This window comes from Canis lupus, chromosome 18 (genome assembly GCF_048164855.1).
Source record: "Canis lupus baileyi chromosome 18, mCanLup2.hap1, whole genome shotgun sequence".
NCBI classification, from domain to species: Eukaryota; Metazoa; Chordata; class Mammalia; order Carnivora; family Canidae; genus Canis; species Canis lupus.
This window is the reverse complement of record NC_132855.1, coordinates 30,225,383-30,249,200: the sequence shown is the minus strand read 5'-3', so window position 1 is coordinate 30,249,200 and position 23,818 is coordinate 30,225,383. Positions and strand designations below refer to the sequence as shown.

Sequence of the window (23,818 nt, the reverse complement as noted above, 5' to 3'; positions counted from 1 at the left end):
CAATATCAAAGAAGTAACAAGAACTTCACATTTTTAAACAGTAGGAAAACCTAATATAGCATGAAAACATGTCTAATTTTTTTTTCAGATTTCACAAGGTATTTCTCGTATAAGGACAGAACTCTGCCACTGTTAATATTACGGGACAATTACCTGAAGCATTATATACATCTGCAATTAAAATCTGTACCATCCACAACAAATTTTAGAATCAAAAGATAACAGCAAGCCCAATGATTAATATGAAAACACTGATCTGTTGAGCTAATATTTAAAATACATCATTCAAGTAAGTTATAAAAACCAGGTATGTGGTTCTTCACTTAGTATAATCCTCTTATATATTTTAATTATTTGTCAAAATTTTATTTTACATGATAAAGTTTATTACAGATTAACCAACAATCTGTAATTATTATCAAGTTTGTCTACAGGTCATTTAGATACACATTACATGATATGTTTAAAAAATAAATAATGATTATTTTTGTAGTTAACAAAGGTACCTTACTTATGCTAAGCACTACAAAGTCCATTTAAATTTATAAAAATTGATACTGCATTTTTAAAAAATATATTTATTTATTTATTCATAAGAGACACAGAGAGAGAGGCAGAGACCCAGGCAGAGGGAGAAGCAGGTTCCCCACAGGAGCCCAATGCAGGTCATGATCCTGGAACCCAGGATCACTCTCTGAGCCAAAGGCAGACACTCAGCTACTGAGCCACTCAGGAGTCCCGATACTGCTTTTATATACCTACTTTGTTAAGTGATTTTTGACATTTTTAATATGTTTCAAAAGTCAAAACAATAAAAAACCTTTTCAGAAGATAAGGTGTTTTGAATACTATATAGCAAAAACGAAAAGTATTCACAAACATGATCAAGGAGATCAAAACACAGGTATAGGATGTCTGTAAGCCATATTAACATAGCCTCCAGAGATTCATCCTATGCTTTTAAGCATGGCAAAAATCATTTAAGAATCCTGGTAATTAACAAATTTTGAACGATTTCAGGAATATTCATGTGGTAGCATTTAATAACCTCAGCTCTCTTTGATACCAGGACATTCATATTGCAAATAACCAAAAGCAATAGAAACACAGCAAATTAAGAACTTATTAATATTGCTTTTAAATTATTTGATAAACTTATAGAATTATATAAAAGGTACATAAAAATTGTGCTAATTAGTCTCAGAGGAAAATACAATTCCCCCAAATTTCAATTACAGTGCTTCCAATAACAAATCAGAAGATCAGTGGTGCTTTGGACTATTTATGATTAAAACAAAGTGCTAACTAAACTGTTTCTTTCTGAAAACATTTTTTTTTTCATATATCTACATTATGTAAGAGAACTGACCTGGGACACCTGAGGGGTGCAGTCAGTAAAGCTTTCGACTCATGGTCATGAGATCTCAGGGTCATGAGATCAAGCTCTGTGTTGGACTCTGTGCTCAGCTCTCCCTCTGCACACTTCCCCCTCAAAAATAATAAGTATATCTTTCATAAAAAAATAGAATTAGCCCAATAGAAAGGGTGGTCAAATAAAACATAGCCTAAAACTACATGCCTACTAAAGTAGTCACACTAGCCAGATGTGACTATTTACATTTAAATTCAAATTTATTAAATGTAAATAAAACTGAAAATGCAGGATACCTCAAGTGCTCACAGCAACAGGTGGCTACCACATATATGAGTATAGCAATCAAACATTTCATCATTGCAGAAAGTGCTAATCAGCTGTACTTATCCAGAACAAAAGCAGCTTGTATCATGTCATGCTCATCATATAACCTATTAATTTTTTTTTGGTCACTAACTCATGGGTCTGTGCTATAAAAAGGATTTTCTTTCCTGACTAAATGTTATGTTACTAGTTAAAATCCTACTACTAGGCAGCCCTGGTGGCTCAGCGGTTTAGCGCTGCCTTTGGCCCAGGGTGTGATCCTGGAGACCTGGGATCAAGTCCCACATCAGACCCTCTGCATGAAGCCTGCTTGTCCCTCTGCCTGTGTCTCTGAGCCTGTGTGTGTGTGTGTGTGTGTGTGTGTGCGTGTGTGTGTGTCATGAATAAAAAAAAAGGAAAAAGAAAAAGAAAAAACCACTGATCTACCATCATTATTTAAAAAAAAAAATCTTACTAGTAACAGTACTAGAAAAATTTTATCTGGAATATACAGAGTCTGACCTAAAACAGACTGAGCTTTTTCTTATTTACATATTGAATAAATTTCTGAAAATGTGAATGAGTATGAATGTATGAAAATGAAACTCTTAAACTGAGTTGGGTCCAGCTTCTATTTCTGCCTAAGTAGGAGTGATAGGGACCAAGTTCACCTTTCCACTTCAAACCAGTCAGAAAAGTACACAAACTACACAAAGCAAAGACCTTGAAGACATGATACACCTGGCAACAAGCAACGGCTCTAAGAGATGAGGAAAAAATGAGTTGAGCCCTATATTTGTACCAATTTCCTTCCTTAAAACAGTTTCCAGGCTATGGTACACTGAAGGGAAAGGTGGACATGTGAGTTTCAGGGCCTACAGAGATAAGGGCAGATAGAGTTCCAGAGAGGAGGAAAGTGCACAGAATGAGAAGGCTGCCGATGATCAGATTCTTTCTCTCCCAAAGTGAGAAAAATCCACTGGAGGAGATTAGATGGAACAGTGCCTAATGTACACCCAAGGTCAGGAATAATGGTAACAGCCATCAGCCAGACTGGAGGACTTCATAATGTACAGGGCATTAGGTAGAAGGGTCTTGCCTCAGTTGTTAAGAATGATTAAACATACATTAAATATACTAATTAGTTTGACCTAAAAATCATAGAAACAATACCTAAAAAGACCAAACCGTTTCCAATTAACTAGGAAAAAAGCAAAAAAAAAAAAAAAAAAAAAAAAAAATCCAGTACCCAGCAAGGTAAAATTCACAAACTCTAATAGGTATTAAAAAAATGCCAAAAAAGGAGAAAAATATGACCCCTAAGGAGAAAAATTAATCAAAACCAACTCAGGAGTGACACATTCATTAGAATAGAAAAGGACATTAAAATAATTTTACAACTATATTCCATTTGTTCACAAAGAATGCATGTATTAAGTAGAAAAAGAGAAGATGTAAAAGAGGCCTACATCTAACTTATAAAGATGAAATTATCATTTGAGATTTTAAAAAATACACTAGAGGAGATGGACAGCAGAAGATTGCAGAAGATGAGTAAATTTAAAAATACAGCAATAACAACTTTTAAAAATGAAATAGGATTCAATGAAAAAAAGGAAAAATAAACAGAGCATTAGGAGATGTGAATCAACTTCAAATAATATAATATATATAATGTATAGATAATTGGAGTTCCCAGTTAACTGTGAAGAACAGAAAAAAATATGGCTGGAAATTTTTCCAAATTACATGAAAATTAAAAATCCAAATGGCACACTTTAAACACATACACACATGCACACTTTCAGGCATATAAAGCAGCAGGAAAATACCCACAAGAAGGAAGGACATTAATACATCACCTGAAACTCAGAACTGATATCAATGTGCCAATTATCACACAAGGATATTAAAATGGGTACCATAACTGTACCTTATACATTCAAAAGTTAACTAGGAAAATAGATATAAAAAGGTAAAAAGGACACAAATCAAACTTCTAGAAATGAAAACTATAATGCCTAAGATGAAAGACACACTGTTTTATGTTGTTGTTGTTATTGTTTTTAATTCAGGCCTGTGCAAGTCTGCATACATATAATGGTACAAGGGGGTACACCCTCACAGCATATATATGCTGAACTCAACTGAATAGCTACCCAGAGCTAAGAAACATCTGCTTGGCACATGCACTCTTCAGGGAATAAGAATAAACTGAGAAACAAAGATGAGTGAGTGAAATAACACATTCTGTTGATTTAATACAATCTTAACATTTATTGTAGATTTGAAGGTATCTTTTCTTCAATTTTATATTTATGACAAGTACACAAACTATTCACTTTCAGGCTTCTGGGTTCATTTAACTGAAGAAGACAGACTCTAAGAAAAAACATTTCTTTAACTGTTAATATTATAATTATCCATTAGTATAATTTATTATTAAGTTTATTACAAAATACAAATAAAATGAAGGAAAAAACTAGGAAAAGAAACCTCCAACTATAATCCATAATCTTGGCTTTCAAATTTTGTCTTTATCAAATAACCTAGTATTTCTTTTTAAATATATAACTGTCATACATGAGAACTAAAAGATAAAATTAATGTTCATAAATACATTTTTAGAAAGCTGCTTATATAGTAGTAATCCACATAGAATTTATTTTAATATAAATATAATAAGGAAGAGTCCTCCAAAAATGTTGGAAAATTACCTCCAAATTCAATTTATAAGAGAAAAATAGATATCCTCTTAGGATTGAGAAACATTTCAAAGGTTAATGTTACTTTTTAGGGTAAATATAGGAAATAAGACAAAAATCAGTCATTTATAGACACAATAAGATGTGCTTCCTAATATGAAGCATAAAGATATAACTCACAAAATCTAAAAACTCATTTATGTAAATTAGACAATTATAGTTGCTGAGTGGAAACAAAATTTCTTACTCTAAAAGGCAACATGGGGAAAAAAATGAACCACACTAAAAAGAAGGATAACATAAATCAAGACAGTAAAATTCATAAAGTTTAAATTTATTCATAGCAAATAATACCCTAAAAACTAATGTAGATATTTTTCTCCTTAATGAAACATAGCTATTTCTTAAGATGCAATTTCTATTTACTTCCTCATACCTAGCCACCTTCATTTCTGTAAGTCACCACAAAGCATTTATTTGTTGTAGGCAACATTGAAACAAGATGAAATAGGAAACACCAGGACTAGAAATGCCAAGGCAAGTTCAAGTCAATAAATATTTCTGAATGCCTACATGTGCTGATTGGAAAAGGGGAAAAGACTCTGAGCACAGGGGTACTAAGGAAGGATTACAATAAGATATATTATCAAATTCTAAAAATAGTAAGAGTCAGGAAAGAAAAAACATTAGAGAAATTGGGTCTTAGGTCAAAAACCTCACCAGACTCAACACACATCTGTCAAGCAATGTGGTGCATGTGCTACAAGAGTTCACTACCAGAGGGCAAATTACTCAGTGAGGAAATGAGAATCAGGATGATAAAATTAAGCAAGAACCAGACCAGGCCAAGGCTTTATGATCTGACTGAGCTTTGTCCAGTAGGGGATGAGGAGCCTCTATAAGGTTTTAATAAATAGTATGTCCTCATTAGCAGTTAGCAAAATCTGTGATAGTAGCAATGAGGATAGTAGCACTGAGACAAGAGAGAGACTGTTAGGAGGAACAGCTCTTGAAGACAAGATGGTAAATTCCATTTTTTTTTTTAATATCATGTACTTGAACATTCTGAAAGGAATGATGACTGGAGATAAAACATACAAATTGGCACATGAGTGATACTTCACATCAGGAGACTTGATGACCCAGAGAGTATATGCCTATTAAAGAAATGTCTAACAGGTATTTTAGGTAAAGGTATCAAGTAACAGTGGCAAATAGGTCATTTAAGATTGAAAATCTAAACCAAAGTCTGGGAAACTATAGCCCACATGTCCAATCCAGTCTCTTGGTCTATTTTTGTAAATGAAGTTTTACTGGAACACAGCCACATCCTTTCCTTTACATCTTATCTACAGCTACTTTGGCACTACAATGGAAGAGTCCAGTAGTTCTAACAAAGACAATATTGGCTCAAAAAGCCTAAACTTTGTTTACTATCTGGCTCTGTACAGGAAAAATTTGCTAACTCTTAACATAAAAAAAATTGTCTCAATCCAGGCACAGAAAATGACCTGGATTTTCTCTTATAAGAGCATCCTACTCCTACTAAGTGGTTTTTAAGATCCTTTTCTTCAACAGTCTAGGTTTCTATTTCTCAAAGGGGGCAAGTATTGACATTCCTAAAAACATCAATTGCTAAAAATAAAATGAGCACAATGAAATAAAATGAGCATAATGGAATCTATGAAATTCAACTCTCAGGATTGCTCTGAGGATTAAATAGGATCATTTATACTAAAAGGAAAGAATCATGATTCATTATTTCAAGTAGTCAGTTAAGTGTATATTATTACCAACATTAACATAATTATACTAATAATAAGCATTAGCAGGACGCATTTGCAGAGGGAGAAGAGGGCCTGAGGATTATAAATGTAGTAGGAGTTCCATTTCTTAGAAATTGGATGAGCAAAACACACAAGATCACAGTTCTCACTGACGGAGCAAAAAAACAGAACTCAATCATTACCATTAACACATTAAATTAAAAAAAACTGATATCTCCAGTTGTCTCTCAAAAAATCTAGAAATGGTACAATATTCAGAGTACTTAGAAGAAACATGCAGGTGACTTAAACCAGTCCAGTCATTTCCAAAAAAGAATTTTCTAATGCCAACTCTAGGATTATCTTGGCAATACTTGCTGCATTCCACCTTAGCAGGTATCAGTGAGTCAAGTATCCCAGCATTTAAGTATAAGCTTCAAAACCCCATAAAATAAAACCTCTGCTGCCTGAAAATTTAATCATACTATACTTTATAAAAGTATCACATACAAACTTACTGCAAACAGGGTTCAAGCCAAAGCATGTTTGGATGAAGAAGCTTTTTGCACTAATTCCGTCACCTTTCTATACTTTCAATAAAAGAACAGTTCAGGCTTTCCAGAAACTGCAGAAGTCATCTTTTTTTAAGTGGCTATCAATTTTTATCCTAAAAGAATAGTGCTTACACCTTATAATATTCTTATCATCTTCCTGCCTGATAATGATTCAACCTATTAACAAGGTTTTGATTTTTTTGTTTTCAGTTGTGTTTTTCTTTGAATATGAAATGTTGGCACAGGAAAGATTCCATAAAACAACATGATCCATCATACACATACTATGTAAGACTTAGCAAAAACATTATAATATGAAGAGTTTTTAAAAATTGTGCCTATACCTGGAATTCTATTAAAAATCAAGTGTTAAGGAAACCATAGAAGAATGTGCTTTGTCTCTCCAAGTTGACTTTAGGCTAAGAGATTCTGTACATACACACACACACACACGTGAATAGAAAGCTTCTGAATAGGAGTGTAATCTTTCTAAATACCTCTGTGAACAAATGTGCAGTAATCATCTGCCTAATTCAACCTTCAGAAACAAACCAAAAGATCCTTCTCTACTGACTCAAATCTTTCATTCACTGTTTCACGATATAAAATTTGAGATTACATCTCCTCTCTCTCATTAAATCAAGCACAAATTCTTAGTGTTTCTACTTAAATATATCTTGCTTCCAGCAATTTCTGCCCAGTCACTCTAAAACAACCCTAGTCTCAGCCAACACCATTATTTCTCTGACTACTGTGATAGCCTCCTAAGTAAACCAAATGCATCAAGGAAACTGTCTGGTCACTTTAACATGTTCTCTGTGCTGTATCCATGAAGTAAATACAAATCTGATTATATCAGCTTCTACTGAGCAGGGCTGCTTCATAAAATTCAAACTTACAAGGCCCATCTTGACCTTCATCTACCTATTCCTCAAACCTTCCCAATGTGTGGTTCAGTCTGTGTTAGATTCACTGGCTCTTTCTATGCTGACTATTCCATGTGCTACTCTGGCCATAGAAAAATGCTATTCCCCTACCCCTGACAGACATGGACCTACTCAGTCTTCCAAATTTAATATTCCTCTCATATCCTTAAGATCTCTACTATGGGCAGCCCAGGTGGCTCAGCCAGTTTGGCACCGCCTTCAGCTCTGGGCCTGATCCTGGAGACCCGGGATGGGGTCCCACATTGGTCTCCCTGCGTGGAGCCTGCTTCTCCCTCTGCCTGTGTCTCTGCCTCTCTCTGTGTGTGTCTCTCTCATGAATAAATGAATTTAAAAAAATAAAATAAAATAAGAAAGATCTCTTCTGATCATCTATTCTAGGCTTTTCTGTCCCCGCCCCCCTTTTTTTTCTTTTGAGAGAGGGAGGAGGTGGAGGTAAGGGCAAAGGTAGAGAGCGAGAGAAAGAGAACACTGTAAGCAGGCTCCACACCCAGTGCAGAGCCCCAGTGCTGGGCTCCACCTCATAAGTCTGAGATCATGACCTGAAACAAAATCAAGAATTGGATGCTTAATTGACTAAGCCATTCAGGTCATTCAGGTGCCCCATTTCTGCCCTTTCTTCAAAGAGATTTAGTTAAAACTCTTAACATTGAGATGATGAATAGAAAGAACAGTGATCAGGATGTTGTGATCACTTCCCCAGCTAACTCTGGCCATTTGATTAAACTTGTGTTATTGAAAATTCTTCATCTTTGAAACAAAATAAATAAAATTATTTCCTTATATTAAGATAAAATGATCTGAAACACTCTTCTAAAGATGCAATTTTTTTAAAAATTACATTAAATAGCATATATGTACATCAAAATACCTGTCACACAGATGTTCAGCAAATGTTATATTTATCTATATTAAGTCATCAGTTAAGTAATAAAGAGAATAGGATATTCACTCTAAGGCACTAAGTACGCTGTACCTAAAATAAGTTAAAATGAATAGATAAGAAGATGCTCTAGTACTTTAATGATTAAGGAATCATTCTCAGAAGGTAGGATAGACATGAATGGATAGATTCTTGGAGTGGAGGGAAGATTAATCTTGCAATTTCCCATTTTAAAGAGACAAAGAAAAAAGGAAAAAATAATGAAAGCAAAATGGAACGTTTAGACTTAACCCCAAAAAAGTGTACTACAGGGCAGCCCCGGTGGCGCAGCGGTGTAGCGCCACCTGCAGCCCGGGGTGTGATCCTGGAGACCTGGGATCGAGTCCCACATCGGGTTCCCTGCATGGAGCCTGCTTCTCCCTCTGCCTGTGTCTCTGCCTCTCTCTCTTTCTGTGTGTCTCTATGAATAAATAAATAAAATCTTTAAAAAAAAAAAGTGTACTACAAAAAGAAATATGAGAAGAGGAAGAATCAATCAATCAATCAGCCAAAAGTGTTGAGATAAGGATTAAAGTATAAAAAATTCTCAAAATTGGCTCAAGAGAGGTATACTAGACTACCTGATTCATATTTAACATGACTGATATAATCTAAATTGCTTTCCTATATTTGTACATAGAGGACGTGCATATGGGTTATACAACAGCAAAAGGCCTTGATAACACATTCTAGTATGGAAAATATTTTTAGAAAGAGAAGTCACTTAAATGGCTTCAAGGGCACCCCTCTCTGTTGCCAGATAAAGATTCTAAATTAAAATTTAGAGACATGAAGGTTAAATAGACACTTACTTGCAGATCTACTCCTTACGCCTTGATCCCTACACTCCAGGTATATCATCCTTAACACATCAAACATCTCCTAAAACTTAAAATAGTCAATTCTTTGTTTTTAACACCACCTTTATAACAATGTAATTTATATTCTCCAATAAATAAAATATTTTAAAATAGAATAAAGATATATCAAGCCCAGGGGTGCATGGGTGGCTCCGTCAGTTAAGTGTACACCGTTAGCTCAAGTCATGATCTCGGTGTCCTGGGATGGAGTCCCATGTCTGGCTACCTGTTTAGTAAGGAGTCTGCTTCTCCCTCTCCCTCTCCCTTTGCCTCTCCCCTCTATATTAAAACCTAATATATATACATATATATTGCTGGAAACAAGATATATTTAAGTAGAAACACTAAGAATATAATATATATATTACATAATATATATTTACCAAGCCTGATTGTAATCTATATAAGAAATCAACATAATATATAGAGAGTATCACATGCAATTATAAAATAAATGATAGTGAAAAGATATTTGGTTCCATCTTTTTAAGGAAGTAGCATAACACCATTAAGCTAAAGGCCAATTTATTTCTATTTAAAATAGAATCCAGTATACAAAAAAACTAGTAGGAGAATTCCCTGGGTATATTTTTTAAAAAACTGAATGATCAAACCAATTACTCAACTCATTTTCTAGGCCTAAAATTAATGTAAGCTGCCTAACAAAGAGATCTAGCTTCATTATTTGCCTCCTGTGCATTTCGTGTTAAATTTTATAAACTGATTTACATGGAAAGCACTAGTAAATAAATTAATAATTAATTTTGCTCATCTGACTGAATTCAGTGAACTGTGCAAATTGGGAAAATAAACAGCTATTTCAAATCCTTGGCTTAATCAAGAAAAATTAATTCACTAAACTTAGAAAAGGTACTCTGGAATTCGTTTCATTTGCATATTCTGTTAGAACACTCTATCTGAAAATAACCATAATTCATTACAAGAATAAATGAAAACTATCAAGGTCTGTCCTAGGACAATGATTTCTTGACACAACATCAGGCCTATCCCAACACAATTGATCTCAGAGAATTTTAATATCCCAGAACAAAAACTCTCCAGTAACCATTTCACCATTAACAAAGATCTCCTAAAACTTGTAATAACAGACAATTCTTTCTATTCACCACCTTCTACAAGAACGACTTCATCGTTCTTCATTTTGGGGTTTGATATGAATCCCTTCCTAAAATTTCAAAAAGATTCTCTTGAGCTATTTTAAACCAGGATTGAGCTATTATTATTTTAGGCAGGAAATACTTTGGGTTTCATTTATTACATGAAAACATTTATAGAATTTACAGAAATGACTGCATTTCTACCATTAAAGCTTTTCACAACCATGAAAGAGAAAACTTTAATGCATCTTAAGTGAAACATAAAAGAAAATCAGTATACAGTAAGATCATCTTTTTCTTAAGGAAAAATAAAAGCTACAGTAACAATATGGTTAAGACTGGAATAGATGGATTTGGATTAAGTCTGTACATGTGCGTGATGCGTGCACACACGTTACACACACACAGCATACCTATTCAAAAATAAACACAAAGTAAGGAACTGCAACATACACACTGTAAAAAGTAAATTGTCAATATGATGGCAGTGAGGATTACAACAGCCAGCTCTTTTGTTTTTCAAAAATTTGTGACCTAAAAACGTATTTCTCAGTCTAGTAATAATAGGGTTAACAGGAGGAAATGTACAGAATAAGTAGTTAAGTAAAAGGTGACAAATATACATGTCTAGGATCTGGTAAGAAATTTAACAGGACCACAGATTTTTATAACTTAAATTCAATAAAGCCTCAATACCTTGTGAAGCAAAGAAAGAAACCATTAGCACTTAAAAGAAGGAATCAATATGTTTTTCCAGTTGTCATTTGTTCTTTATTAGGAAGGAATATTAAATACATATATGTATGTATATTTTTAACCTTTTTCCATATTATTTAACACATTCATGAGAGCATAAAAGTAACAAGTGTATATGATGCATTGCACATTGGATTGATTCCATTACTGGCTCTGCCATTGGTGAGCTGTGGAACCTTCTGGAAACAATTTACATTGCTGACAGTTTCCCCAGATGTGAAAGTATCAAGTGTCAATGGATGGTGGTTTTCTATTTTTTTATTTGCTGACATGTTCAAATATTAAACATTTTGAAGTATTTTAAAGATCATATATTCTGATCTGTTATGTCAATAAACTACTTTCCGGTAACTAGAACTAAATTAGGCACTTTTGAAGGTTTATTTATGTTTTTCAAAGCATTAAAATTCCACATGGTAATTTATGTCCTTTACTAAAGTAAATTCATGAAGAGATTCCTATCTCTCATAAAGCACCAATAAAATTATTGTCTACATAGTCAAAAAAAAAATTAGAGCTCTCATGCAATTATCCAGATAATTACCATGAAATTATTTTGTAATGAGGAAGTGATAAAAAACTTTATCAAGTAAAAGAGTTTGTTTCCTTTCTCAGTTTTGAACTTTTAATTATGTTTGTTGCCAATTTCTTTCTGCTTTTAAAAATTAAATATTTCATTGGGGTCTATTATATGAAACAGCTTTGCACACTGAGAAAATGAGCTTTAAGTAAGAATAAACTGTCCATTATCTCAATTATTAATAGTAGGAAAGGATGTTTTGTGCAAACCTTGCCAGATCCAAATAAATTAAAATCTTTCCTTTACTTTCTGCACCTGGGAAGGAATTTTTTGAAAGTTTTACAATTGGTTTTATTATAATCCTGGCTAGAAAACAGCAATAGTTATTTGCTTCCTGAAATTCTCTTCTCCTTTGCTGGAAAAAAAAAATAGCTCCCTGATCATTAATTTCTAAGCAAAAAAACGTAGACTAAATTCAGGTTCTTAAAACTTTTGAGTCTTGTTAATTTAGGTAAAAGCCTATTTTCTTTGGTGGGCAGAGTTTTTGATTTTTAGATCAGAAACTATGAATTTACCTTTTATTACTTTAATATTTTAATATATTACTTTATTTTTCTAAGTATTTACTCATCATTAATTAAATAGTGAACAAAAACAAATGAAAGGAGTAGAAAATAAAGAAATGAACATGTCCCATGTTGACAACTATTGTATCATGTGATTCCACGAAAATTTTCAGATAATCCTTTTGAGAGCTGCAATCTGAAAAAGGTACTAGCTGTATATCCCCCCACTGGTAACTGCAAGGCTAACAGTAATTTTAGTCTACTCCAGATAAACACCTTTCCTGATAACTTATAATGATAGATAAAACAGTACCAGAAATGACATTTGAAAAAGGCTCTCAAAACAGAGCTCCTTCATAATTCAACTTAACAAAAGAAAGCATTAGTTTTCATGTTTATAAGGTTTTTCTTGTTAAAAGATATAGGAAAGAATCTACATTTTTGAAATTCCTTTATGCTAATCAGTCTCTAATAAAAAAAAAAAAAAAAAACTTTTTTTTTTCTTTCAAGTTAGGAGCATTTTCCTAGTACAGGACATGCTTGTTATCCGATTACGTGTTTCCAAAGGTTTACAGTTAAAAGCCACGAAGCATAAAAAATGTCATCCTAAAGTAGATGTAGATTCAATGAGAAATAAAAATTTGTAAATTGATCCCATGCAACTATACCTGTCCACTTTAAGAACAGCATCTATTTTAGCCCAGATAGTTAACATTATCAGTCTCCAGCTGATTACAGAAGTTTGAATTCTGATGATTTAATATAGTTACAATAAAATTAAGTTACATTTACCAAAACTTTGGATTTTATTAAATTGATCAATTTAACATTGGCAAACTCTTTAAATCCTAATCAGCACCATCAATAAATGAGAACTTGACTAAATTAGACTACTTAAAATAAATAAGAGTAATGACCTATTGGATGCATGCCAAAGAGAATTCTGAACTGTGTATCAATAAAATCTATTTTAACAAAACTAAAGATATTCACAAATATTATTTGTAAAAATGATCACTTGAAATGAAGGATGTCACAATTTATCATATAATGTTCACAAGATTAAGCAAAAATGTTTCTTTTTCATAAAGATAAAATTATTTTGATAAAAGCTTAGTTATTTTAAGATAAAGTCCTAATTATTTTTTCTACTTTTCATGGTGAAATTTTGTTTCTTCTTAAGTAGATTTTTTTTTACAGATTTTATTTATTTATTCATGAGAGACACAGAGAGAGAGGCAGAGACACAGGCAGAGGGAGAAGCAGGCTCCTCACAGGGAGTCAGACGTAGACCTCAATCCTGGGACTGGGATCAAGCCCTAAGCTAAAGGCAGATGCTCAACTGCTGAGCCACCCAGGCGTCCTGCTCTTAAGTAGAACTTAAAGTAGTAGAATTCTACCTGTCGGTTCATTTTAGACAAATGAAACGTCCTAAAGTCAGTATTTCCTAACACATTTAAGTTTCATAAAATCCAAGGAGAAGTTGATCTTTCAACAAACAATCAACACCCTGAAATAAATCTAATGATGCTAAATACCTGTGTACCAAGAATCCAATGACACTAACTGGTCACTCCTTCAGTACTTAGCTCCCTCCAAGGGATAAACATTCCAGATGAGGTTGAAGGCACATGTACTTTTTAAATGACTACTAAATAACAATACTGAATTCCAAAATACTTTTCTATAGCTCCTTGAGAATGTAAGAGACAAAATGTGGGCTTCACCATCATGGCAGGCGGACACCAATTTTTGGCCCTTTAAAGTGTTGTTTTTGCCAGATGCCCCAGCTTAACTTCAGCCCCGTTTCTTCTAAAAATCTGTCCTTGTAGAGTGAAACATGGTAGCAATGCAAATAACCACCCTAACCAGTCTCTCAGTTGAAAAAACCCTCACAAATACCTAATTAACCATATTTTACTTCTCATCTGCCTGATTCCTACTAATCCTTCCTCTGTTCAGATGAACTGAAACTAGAAATTGATACACCCTCACATAAAAAATAGAACCATTGTACTACATTTCAGCCAAGACAAAATAGCTCTTTAAACATTTACAATACATGCATTCAATAACTACTGAATCACATAACTCCAAAACAAAAATCGATATATTCTTCCATGACCTTGATGTCACTTTAGATTTATTTTCTGGTAAATAAAACCTACTTGCACAAGAAAGCAAATAAACAAAGTCTTCTTTGAACATTCTCAAAATTTAGAATTGTTTAACAAAAGCCTTATCAAAAAAACAAAACAAAACAAAACCCTCCCATAGTATGACTTAATCTTCCAGCAAAGTAATTCAGATAAAAGCCTGATAGGTACATCCATAGTCTATGAGCTGCATATTGCAACATCTTTCCAATTACATATATATATACACACTTACAACCCCATTTTATGTACATATGTATTTTTCCACTTAATAATGTGCAAATTATGTCCCAGATATTTACACTCAAAGTTTAAGTCTTTTATTTTATGTATTCTGCAATTATAATATTTTATACACAACTAATTTGGGAAATATTAAAGTTATTATATTAATATATTATATTAATAAATATTATAAATATTCATGTTTAACGTATTAAATATTAAAATATAAAATTAATTAGATATTAATTATATTAATATTAAATATTAAATCTGTCCAATATTAAGTTATAGGAACACTTGAAATGGTCTTTTAGCCTTTTGGGGGAAGTACTAACAAAAAGAAATAGAATGAAGCCTTTTATAATCATTTACAGGACCAATGAAAATTTCAGACAAATTCACTTGCCTCTCAAATCAAGAAGGCAGCATTCTTTATTCTACCTTTTCCATGATTCAGTCATCCTCTGTATCCTAAGGATACAGATTCCAGATGTGTTCTAATGACATTTTCCTATTAAATTAATAATAACTTTAAATACTCCTATACTGAGTCTATGTACACAATGAGAAAATAATGGGTGAACTAATATTACTCATGGAGTAGTAACAACTCTCTAAAGTAAACATTTAACAATGTTTATAGTATACAGACTTTTAGTATTACTCTCCTCAAAGTAGTTCTGAGAGACATTTACTACCTAATGAGAGGATTACCTGTCTTTTTCTTAGTTTAATAAAGAATACTAGAAATACATATATACATACATACATACATACATACATACATACATACATAATTTTTAAAAACTCTGGCTCGGGCAGCCCCGGTGGTGCAGCGGTTTGGTGCCGCCTGCAGCCCAGGGCGTGATCCCGGAGACCCTGGATCGAGTCCCACGTCAGGCTCTCTGTATGATGCCTGCTTCTCCCTCTGCCTGTGTCTCTGCCTCTCTGTCTCTATGAATAAATAAATAAAATCTTTGGAAAAAAAAAAAACCCTCTGGTTCTTACTGGGATACATAGAAGAGTAGAACTCAACAGGAATAAACAGAAAGTTAAATTCAAATATTTATGGAAAAAATACCAAGAACAGAGGCTGAGATACAACAGAGATGAAGTAGAACTGTTTTAAATCTGTATGTGTATGTACCCAGGCATGCATGTTTGACAGTGAAAGGCAGAGGCAAAAGATAAATAGAAAACATAGATGACACAGATTCTCACCTGGTTGCCTACAACAACTACTGCCACTAAAAAAGTCAGCTCATGGGATATGTGCTTTTGTGGTAGATCCAATATAGTACCTGTGAGAAGATAATGAAGTACTCAAGCTAAAGTACCTAAAAGAATGTTGAAACATGTATGATTCAAACTCAAGAATCAGATTAGAGCATTGGTAGTGACCTTTGAATCATCTTATCCAAACTGGAAAGAGAAGGAGCTAGGATGTTAAATTCAGCCTTGCATGCCTGCCAAAGAGACAGCAACTGCATTATGCGTTTATGCTTCCATTCATTCATTTTAATTCTTACAATGATATAAGAAGTAGAGTTATTAGCCTCATTTCTAAAATGCAGAAAGCAAGCTTTAGGAAGGCAAGTGACTTGACCAAGGAAGTTTAATAAAGTGCTTGCTCCCTTCATGATATTGATATATGAAATTTTAGAATATTACCTAGGAACATAGAATGATATTTCTAAGCTAGTTAATGTAGAGGAAGGAATAGAGAGCCATACACAGAATTTTTAGCCTACTTGTACCCTACAGAGACTTAGAGTCTTCCAGCATCAAGTATATTCCATAGTGTTCCCCAAAACACCCCAATAAAAGACACCTGCCTCTTTGTTAAAATCAGTCATTTGTAGAATTTGAGTTTCCATAATTAGCAGCATCCATGCAACTTATCTTTAGGGTATATAACCAAACATAATAGTCCAGTGAAATCAATCTCCCCCAATTGCTAATTTGTTTATACTTGCAATGCTAGATTTCCAACTTATTTGTAGTACAAATCATCTTTTCTTTCAGTATTAATATCTTAACAAGAATTAAATTATGACACTATCAGGATGGGCTTGAGCTTTAGAAACAAGGCAATTACTGTTTTGAAACTTCACTTTTGGAACCCTTTCCCACAGCAAAATGTCACAGACTGACTACAGACTCTCCTCAGCTAGCCTGATTTTATTCCTTCCAGGTTGTGCTGAGATCCCCCTCTTCTTTGCAGTTTAATAGGCCAATTAAGCAAATGCTATATTAAACATGTACTTTTAGTCTTTCACAGGAAACGTCTCTTCAAAATTTTCATGGGCCATTCTTTGGGGAATTCTCTTTCATGTGTTTCTCATTCTACTTTTGCTGTCCATGTGACAGAGAAGATGAAACAATCAAACAGTCCATTTTCTTCCACATATTTTCCCTCTTTTTTTAACTTTGAGATTTCTTTTCCAACGGCATTCTGCTAACATGCTAATAAAGCTCTTTTATATTATCCAAACAAGTAGCTCAGCAGTAAACTTTGCAATTGTAATGAAGAAAAAGAAATGAAACTGGTTGCTAGATTATTTTTTTTCCTATACTTGTCAATTCAAACAAATACTTGCATTAACAAGGGAAAACAGTCATAGAAGTCATAGCAAGAAAGCAGGTTCAAGAATGCATAGAGAAGAGTTTCTTTTTCTAGGCTCGATGAATATTCTCAACAATGAATAAAAAGTTGAATTTCAAGGAAGGAAGCCTAAGCTTGAAGAGAGTTAAATCTGCATTGGTAAAGAAGATGTGCTATACACACACACACACACACACAAATGGAAGGATACTAAGCCATCAAAAAGAATGAGGGGCACCTGGGTAGCTCATTTGGTTAGGCATCTGACTCTTTATTTCAGCTCAGGTCACGATCTCAGGGTTTTGCGATCAAGCCCCACACTGGGCTCCACTCGGCATAGAGTCTCCTTAAGATTCTCTCTCTCCCTCTGCTCCACCATCCTCTCCCTCGAATAAAAAATAAGGACATATTGGGGCAGCCCGGGTGGCTCAAGTGGTTTAGTGCTGCCTTCAGCCCAGGGCCTGATGCTGGAGACCGGGGATTGAGTCCCACATCGGGCTCCCTGCATGGAGCCTGCTTCTTCCTCTGCCTGTGTCTCTGCCTCTCTCTCTCATTCTGTGTGTCTCTCATGAATAAATAAATAAAATATTTAAAAAAAGGACATGTTGCCATTTGCAACAACGTGGACAGAGCAATAGAGTATAATGCTAAGCAAAGTGAGTCACTCAGAGAAAGACAAATATCATACGATTTCATTCATATGAGTAATTTAAGAAACAAAACAGATGAACACAGGGGAAGGGAAGGAAAAAATAAGATAAAAACAGAGAGGGAGGTAAACCATAAAAGACTCTTAATTATAAAGAACTGAGAGTTGATGAAGGGGAGGCAAGTAAGGGAAGGGGCATTAAGGAGGGCATTAAATTCTACTCCTGAAACCAATACTACACTTATGTTAACTAACTTTAATTAAAAAAAAAAAATCTGCATCAATTCACTTACTGAAATAACAACAACAGGATATAAAATGGAAAGATTACTCTCTTCAAGCATATTCAGTAATCTCCTGGTTTTCTCAAAATCAGGGGACATAACCTGAAAGACCAAAAAATAAAGACCAAAAAAATCTTAAATGATTTAAAAGTTAGTTCAAGGATAATTAAAAATTAAAGGGAAAAAAACAGAAAGCTTTTACATGAGCACCCAAAATATTTATCCAGCTTATTTAGTTTTTACTTTTTGAACCACTTTAAAGGATACCCACATAAGGTCATATCTATTAAAATTTGAACTATTCATTAATTCAATCGTTCCACCTTATCTGCTTCATACCAGGTAAATAAAAATGCTGTCTAAAGAAATCCCACCCTCTTCTCATTATGGAAACTAGCTTATTATAAAGTATTATTTTCTCACTTCAAAAGTTAAAAAATTTCCAGATACATATTGAATAACACAACTCATCTATCAAAAACTTAAATCCAAATAATTAAGAATCAAGAAAAAAAATTCTCTTCCACACTACATTTATACTAATTCTCAAGTATGTTCAGTCATTTAAATTCACTACTTACATTCACACATACATAACTGTAGCATTGCTCTAAGATGATTTGCTCAAGATCTCTGCCAGCAGGACACAGAGCTCCAGACGTGACTTTTACATGCTAGGAGGAAAAAAAAAATAGAAGAAAAAGGAGCTTATAAACTAGATGGAAAGACCATACCAGAACCTAAACGACTGTTACAAAAGAGCACAAACTGCTAGAGACACATAAAGCCACAGACCATATATAAAAACAAAATAATTCAGGCTAAAGTTAACGAAGCTACCAAGAAAAAGACATTTGAACCAGTACATGACTAATGGATACTATTTTGAAAAACACAGATACAGCTAAAGGAAATAGTTTTAGATAAGAAAAGGTACAGGATATATGCAGGAACAACCAAGTACCTGTTTTTTCTTATTCAAAGGATGTATTGCAGAAAATGCTGGATTATTAAAAGGATGGTTAGACAGAGGTTGTTGGATGATTCTGGAAACATTCAAAATTCTACAGTTACATAGATTTAACTAAACCTGGAAAGACTTGAAGCAGGAAAAGCAGTAAGAGATTATTATAATAGTGCAAGTAGGAGAGAAATAAAACTTGAACTAGGACAATGATAAGAAACCAAGAGGTGAAGAGATTACTAGAGGTGGTCCCAGACTAGATTTATTTTTTTTAATTTTTATTTATTTATGATAGTCACACACACACACACACACAGAGGCAGAGACATAGGCAGAGGGAGAAGCAGGCTCCATGCACCGGGAGCCTGACGTGGGATTCGATCCCGGGTCTCCAGGATCGCTCCCTGGGCCAAAGGCAGGTGCTAAACTGCTGCGCCACCCAGGGATCCCCCAGACTAGATTTAGAATAGCACATACATTACAAAAATTTTCCCAATGAGGGTGCCTGGGTGGTTCCAATTGTTAAGCGTCCAACTCAATTTCAGCTCAGGATCTCAGGGTCATGAGATGGAGTCTGCATGGGGGCTCTCCACTCAGCAGGGAATGTATTTCAGGTTCTTTCTCCCTCTCCCTCTCCCCCTCTGCCCCCTTCTTGTGCACATGCACACTCTCTCTCTCAAATAAATACAATCTAAAAAAGAAAAATTTTCCTAATGACATTTTTATTTCATACAGCTCAATATTCTAATTAACTTCCATCTTTTTCTTGTATTTGTATGAATAAAAATTTAATGACTCAACAAGTGTTTTATCTATGCTATTGTAATTCCCCAGAAAGTCACATTCCAGCGGTTAATACTGGCTTTACATGTAGAACTCTTTAAAATCTACAATTCTAAAATAGAAAGCTTGCCTCTTAGTCAAACATTAAATCCTGTACTTCTATGAGCATTACATAGTAAGCAGGATTCATCTTAGCTCTTTGTAATTTTTACAAAATATTAGAGAAGGAGAAGTAGAGGTTTTGAAGTCATTGCTAGGAATCAGTTGGCTCATAAACTTGAAGACTTTTTTCAGTTTAAAGTTCTTATTGAGTACAAAGTTCTGAGAGAACATTAAAAAATTAATAAAACAGTTCCATATGCATCAGCTCTATATTGATAGTAGAATAGAGAAGAAACTGGATTTCATTATACAACATTAAGTTTGTTCAAGGAATCACATCTTCTAGATATTACAGGGAGACAATTTTCCAGGGGTTTCTCATATACCCAAACATTTTCAAAGGCATTAATAGATAATTTACTCCAGATTGACTCTTCAAAGATGTTTGCATAGCACGCAGATTTGCAAAGATAGGTATGTCTCTTCCTGTAGTAAATTTGCTTATGTTCCAGAAAATAAAGGTACAGTCATCTCTCTCCCTGAGGCAGATCTGCTTGACATTCCAGAATAATAAAGACAATGTCTCTTTTGTAACAGGAAGATGGGCTGGTTTGCCCACAGTTCCTAAGGCAAGTGCTCCCCAATATCAAGATTCTTCTTTAATGCACCCCACTGCATCTAGATGCACGTATCACGTAATTCCTCAGATCCTGCCAAATTTGACACAACAGATACAAAATAAGACAATCACATCATCAGATCTTAACAAATGTGAGTGAAATTTGAGCTTTAAAGAATAACAATTTAAAATTTTCTTTTGCGTATACAGAAATAAAATCTAAGATGAGAACATGGGAGATATTTAGCTTTTTAAGCACTGAAATAGATAAAATTCTTAAGGACAGGGTATGGGATCCTTGCACACAGAAACATGTTTTTGTCACTAGCAAATGCTTAACAACTAGGTATTTTAAACATACAACAGTTCTTTTTATTAAAAGAAAAAAGTCATTTCAAGAAAAATGGTTTATGTTCTTAAAACCAACAACTTGGAAAAGAAGGTTAAAAAAAAAAACCCAAATATAGCCCTACCTAGTAACAATTACCCTTAAACATTAGATAAGCATCATTCCAACAACTCCTTATTAATATACGCAATAAGATGGTAAGACAAAAGGATACTGAAACAAAGGCAGTAATATATTCAAATGAGATGACATGCAGTTTTGTTTTTTAACTAGTTAGGAAAGAAAACTGAAAAGGTAAACCTGAAGATGCTGCTAAGCTTGAGATCATTTGTCACTCCCAGAGCACTAAGCTTCTAAACTTTAAGAGAAGGTAGCATGAAGAGGATTAAGACACCGGATTTTTAATGGCCTCACATTTCATTTGTCAGTATTTGGTGACCTCCCTCTATAGAGGAAAACAAATACTACACTTAAACTTTCACCTCAAGCCTTGTTCTTGTCAATCATACTGTTTTTACTCTGACAAGATTTATTAGATTCACATTCTATTCTAGGACCATAATACCCACAATGTAGATGTATGTACATGCCACAATGCTGACTTTTAACACATAATTTCTCCATTTCTAGTTCTTCATTTTAATTTACTTCTTCATGTGATGAACTTTATCTGCAAGTAGTTTGTTTAGTTGATTTTTTTTTTTTTAACAAAAGCCTCAACATTTTTACATTCCTTGAAATTTTGCTTTTAGACTCAAAGTAGAGCTTGTTTGGGAATAAAAGTTTGGCTCATTCTCTTCCTCATATCTTTGTAATCACTGTTCCACCATTTCCAAGCAATGGATACTTCTACTCCATTTATCATTCACCTATTCTTCATTCGTTATGTTACCTGGTAGACCTCAACATCGGAGTTTTAATGATACATGTAGACATTGTATTTTATTTTTCCCCTATCATCTTTACAACTGCCTGTGTGGCTGGTGGTCATATTCTTGGATTCCACTCGCATTCCCCTCCAAGTTAATAGGCAAAGCTTCATTGTATTTGGATAGTGAATGTTGTTGAAATGCAAGAGGTCAGACAGAGTATTCTTCTTTTCTGTAAGTTTTGATTTTTTTTGGCACTTTAGGTCCCTCTAAAGGGTTCTTTATGAGGAAATTTGAAACCCTAATCAAAATCAGCACACGCTGATGTGGCAATTGTTATTCCTCAATTTTTCCTACAGATATACCCATTAGATCTTACAGCATCAGTCATTTCAAGAAAATTTCCTTCTAGCTTTCAGAGTAAGCATTATCCATATGTTGGATGCCTTTATTATCATTCACATGTATCCCCTTTTAATTTTTACTTAGAACACACTGTAATTATCTCAAATTTCCCACTATAATAACCTAGTATCAGTTGTATTCTATTCCTCATCTGCAAAGCACTTCTAAAATAATGTTGCTCATAACTTTGCTTCCTCTGACAACTGTTTGCTTTTGACCTTCTTGAATTCAAAGTTTTACTGAATTCTACAGGACAAAAAAAAGAGAGAGAGAGACTATTTTTGGGGCAGGGAGAGCCTTAGTGTTTCTTTCTTATTTTAAAAACTTGATTTGCATGTGCTGTGATTATTTTTTAGTATTAATTGTAGAGTTTCCTACTTTTTTCACACGTTGCAGAGTTAAAAAAAAAAAAATGGTGGGCACTGAAAATTTTCCTTGCCTCTGCTCCTATACCAGAAAGATTTAAAGGATTTTCTCTGACTTTTCCCTGGCCTTCATTTCAGCTGGTCAACTTCTTTGCCCTCAGTTAAAATTTGATAATTATCTGGTTAATCACCACTTGCCCAATAACAAAGTCTTGTAGATCCATGGGTGGGGATTAGAAGACATGATGGGCCAGATCAAGGTTCGGGTAGATTCAGCTACTGTCAAGGGCCACCTTTGTGGCTCAAAAACAAGTCTTCCTGCTATGTCATCAAATGATGGCAGAGGCAGAGAAGCTCATGGGGATCTCTTTAGTAAGAGAACTAACACCTTCATGAAAGCTCCATTCTCATGACCTAATCATCTTCCAAAGGCCCCACCTCCTAACACCACCATACGGGGGTTAGGATTTCAGCATATAAATTGTATGGGAGAACACATTCAGTCTATAGCACTTGTGTATTACATGTTCTTTAAAAAAAAGTGGGGGGGCAGCCCCAGTGGTTCAGCGGTTTAGCACCACCTGCGGCCAGGGGTGTGATTCTGGAGACCCGGGATCGAGTCCCACATCAGGCTCCCTGCGTGGAGCCTGCTTCTCCCTCTGCCTGTGTCTCTGTCTGTCTCTCTCTGTCTCCATGAATAAATAAATAAGTAAAAAATCTTTTAAAAATAAATTAATTTTTAAAAAGTATTCACTAAATATCAAGAGTATTTCAAGATTAATTTTCCTAAAATTGAGCTTCATTTTTTCAATTAAGAACATATAAAAACATACAATTATATATACGTGTTTAGATTAAAGCTCAAATTGTGAAATTTTCATTAAATTCCTCCTTAATCCACTTATATTCTATTCAAATCCTAACCATCAATTCTACTTATCAACACAAATATTCTTTAAGGCCACTTTCTTCTATTATCACAGACACTGGATACTTTGTTGCCTGTGATGGCTTCAGCCCACACTGACTTCAATATGTACTTGTTCCCTTATTA

General features: G+C 34.1%; 1 protein-coding gene across 28 annotated transcripts in view; it reads right to left on the bottom strand.

The window, feature by feature from the left end:
- CRPPA (CDP-L-ribitol pyrophosphorylase A) overlaps nt 1–23,818 on the bottom strand; it is a 292,251-nt gene that overhangs the window by 116,985 nt on the left and 151,448 nt on the right. For 24 of the 28 annotated variants that reach the window (XR_012010932.1, XM_072783932.1, XM_072783927.1 and 21 more), the window contains 2 exons: nt 18,890–18,982; nt 18,318–18,410 (listed from right to left, as the gene is read on the bottom strand). The exons of 2 other annotated variants lie outside the window; for them this stretch is intronic. Coding sequence is in view for 25 of the 26 variants with exons in the window: in XM_072783932.1 (XP_072640033.1) it covers nt 18,318–18,410; nt 18,890–18,982 (186 nt within the window). In the remaining variant the exon portion in view is untranslated. Of the gene's footprint in view, nt 1–15,991; nt 16,072–18,317; nt 18,411–18,889; nt 18,983–23,818 lie in introns of all 28 variants that reach the window. 2 more of the 28 variants (XM_072783945.1, XM_072783946.1) reach the window with 1 other exon arrangement.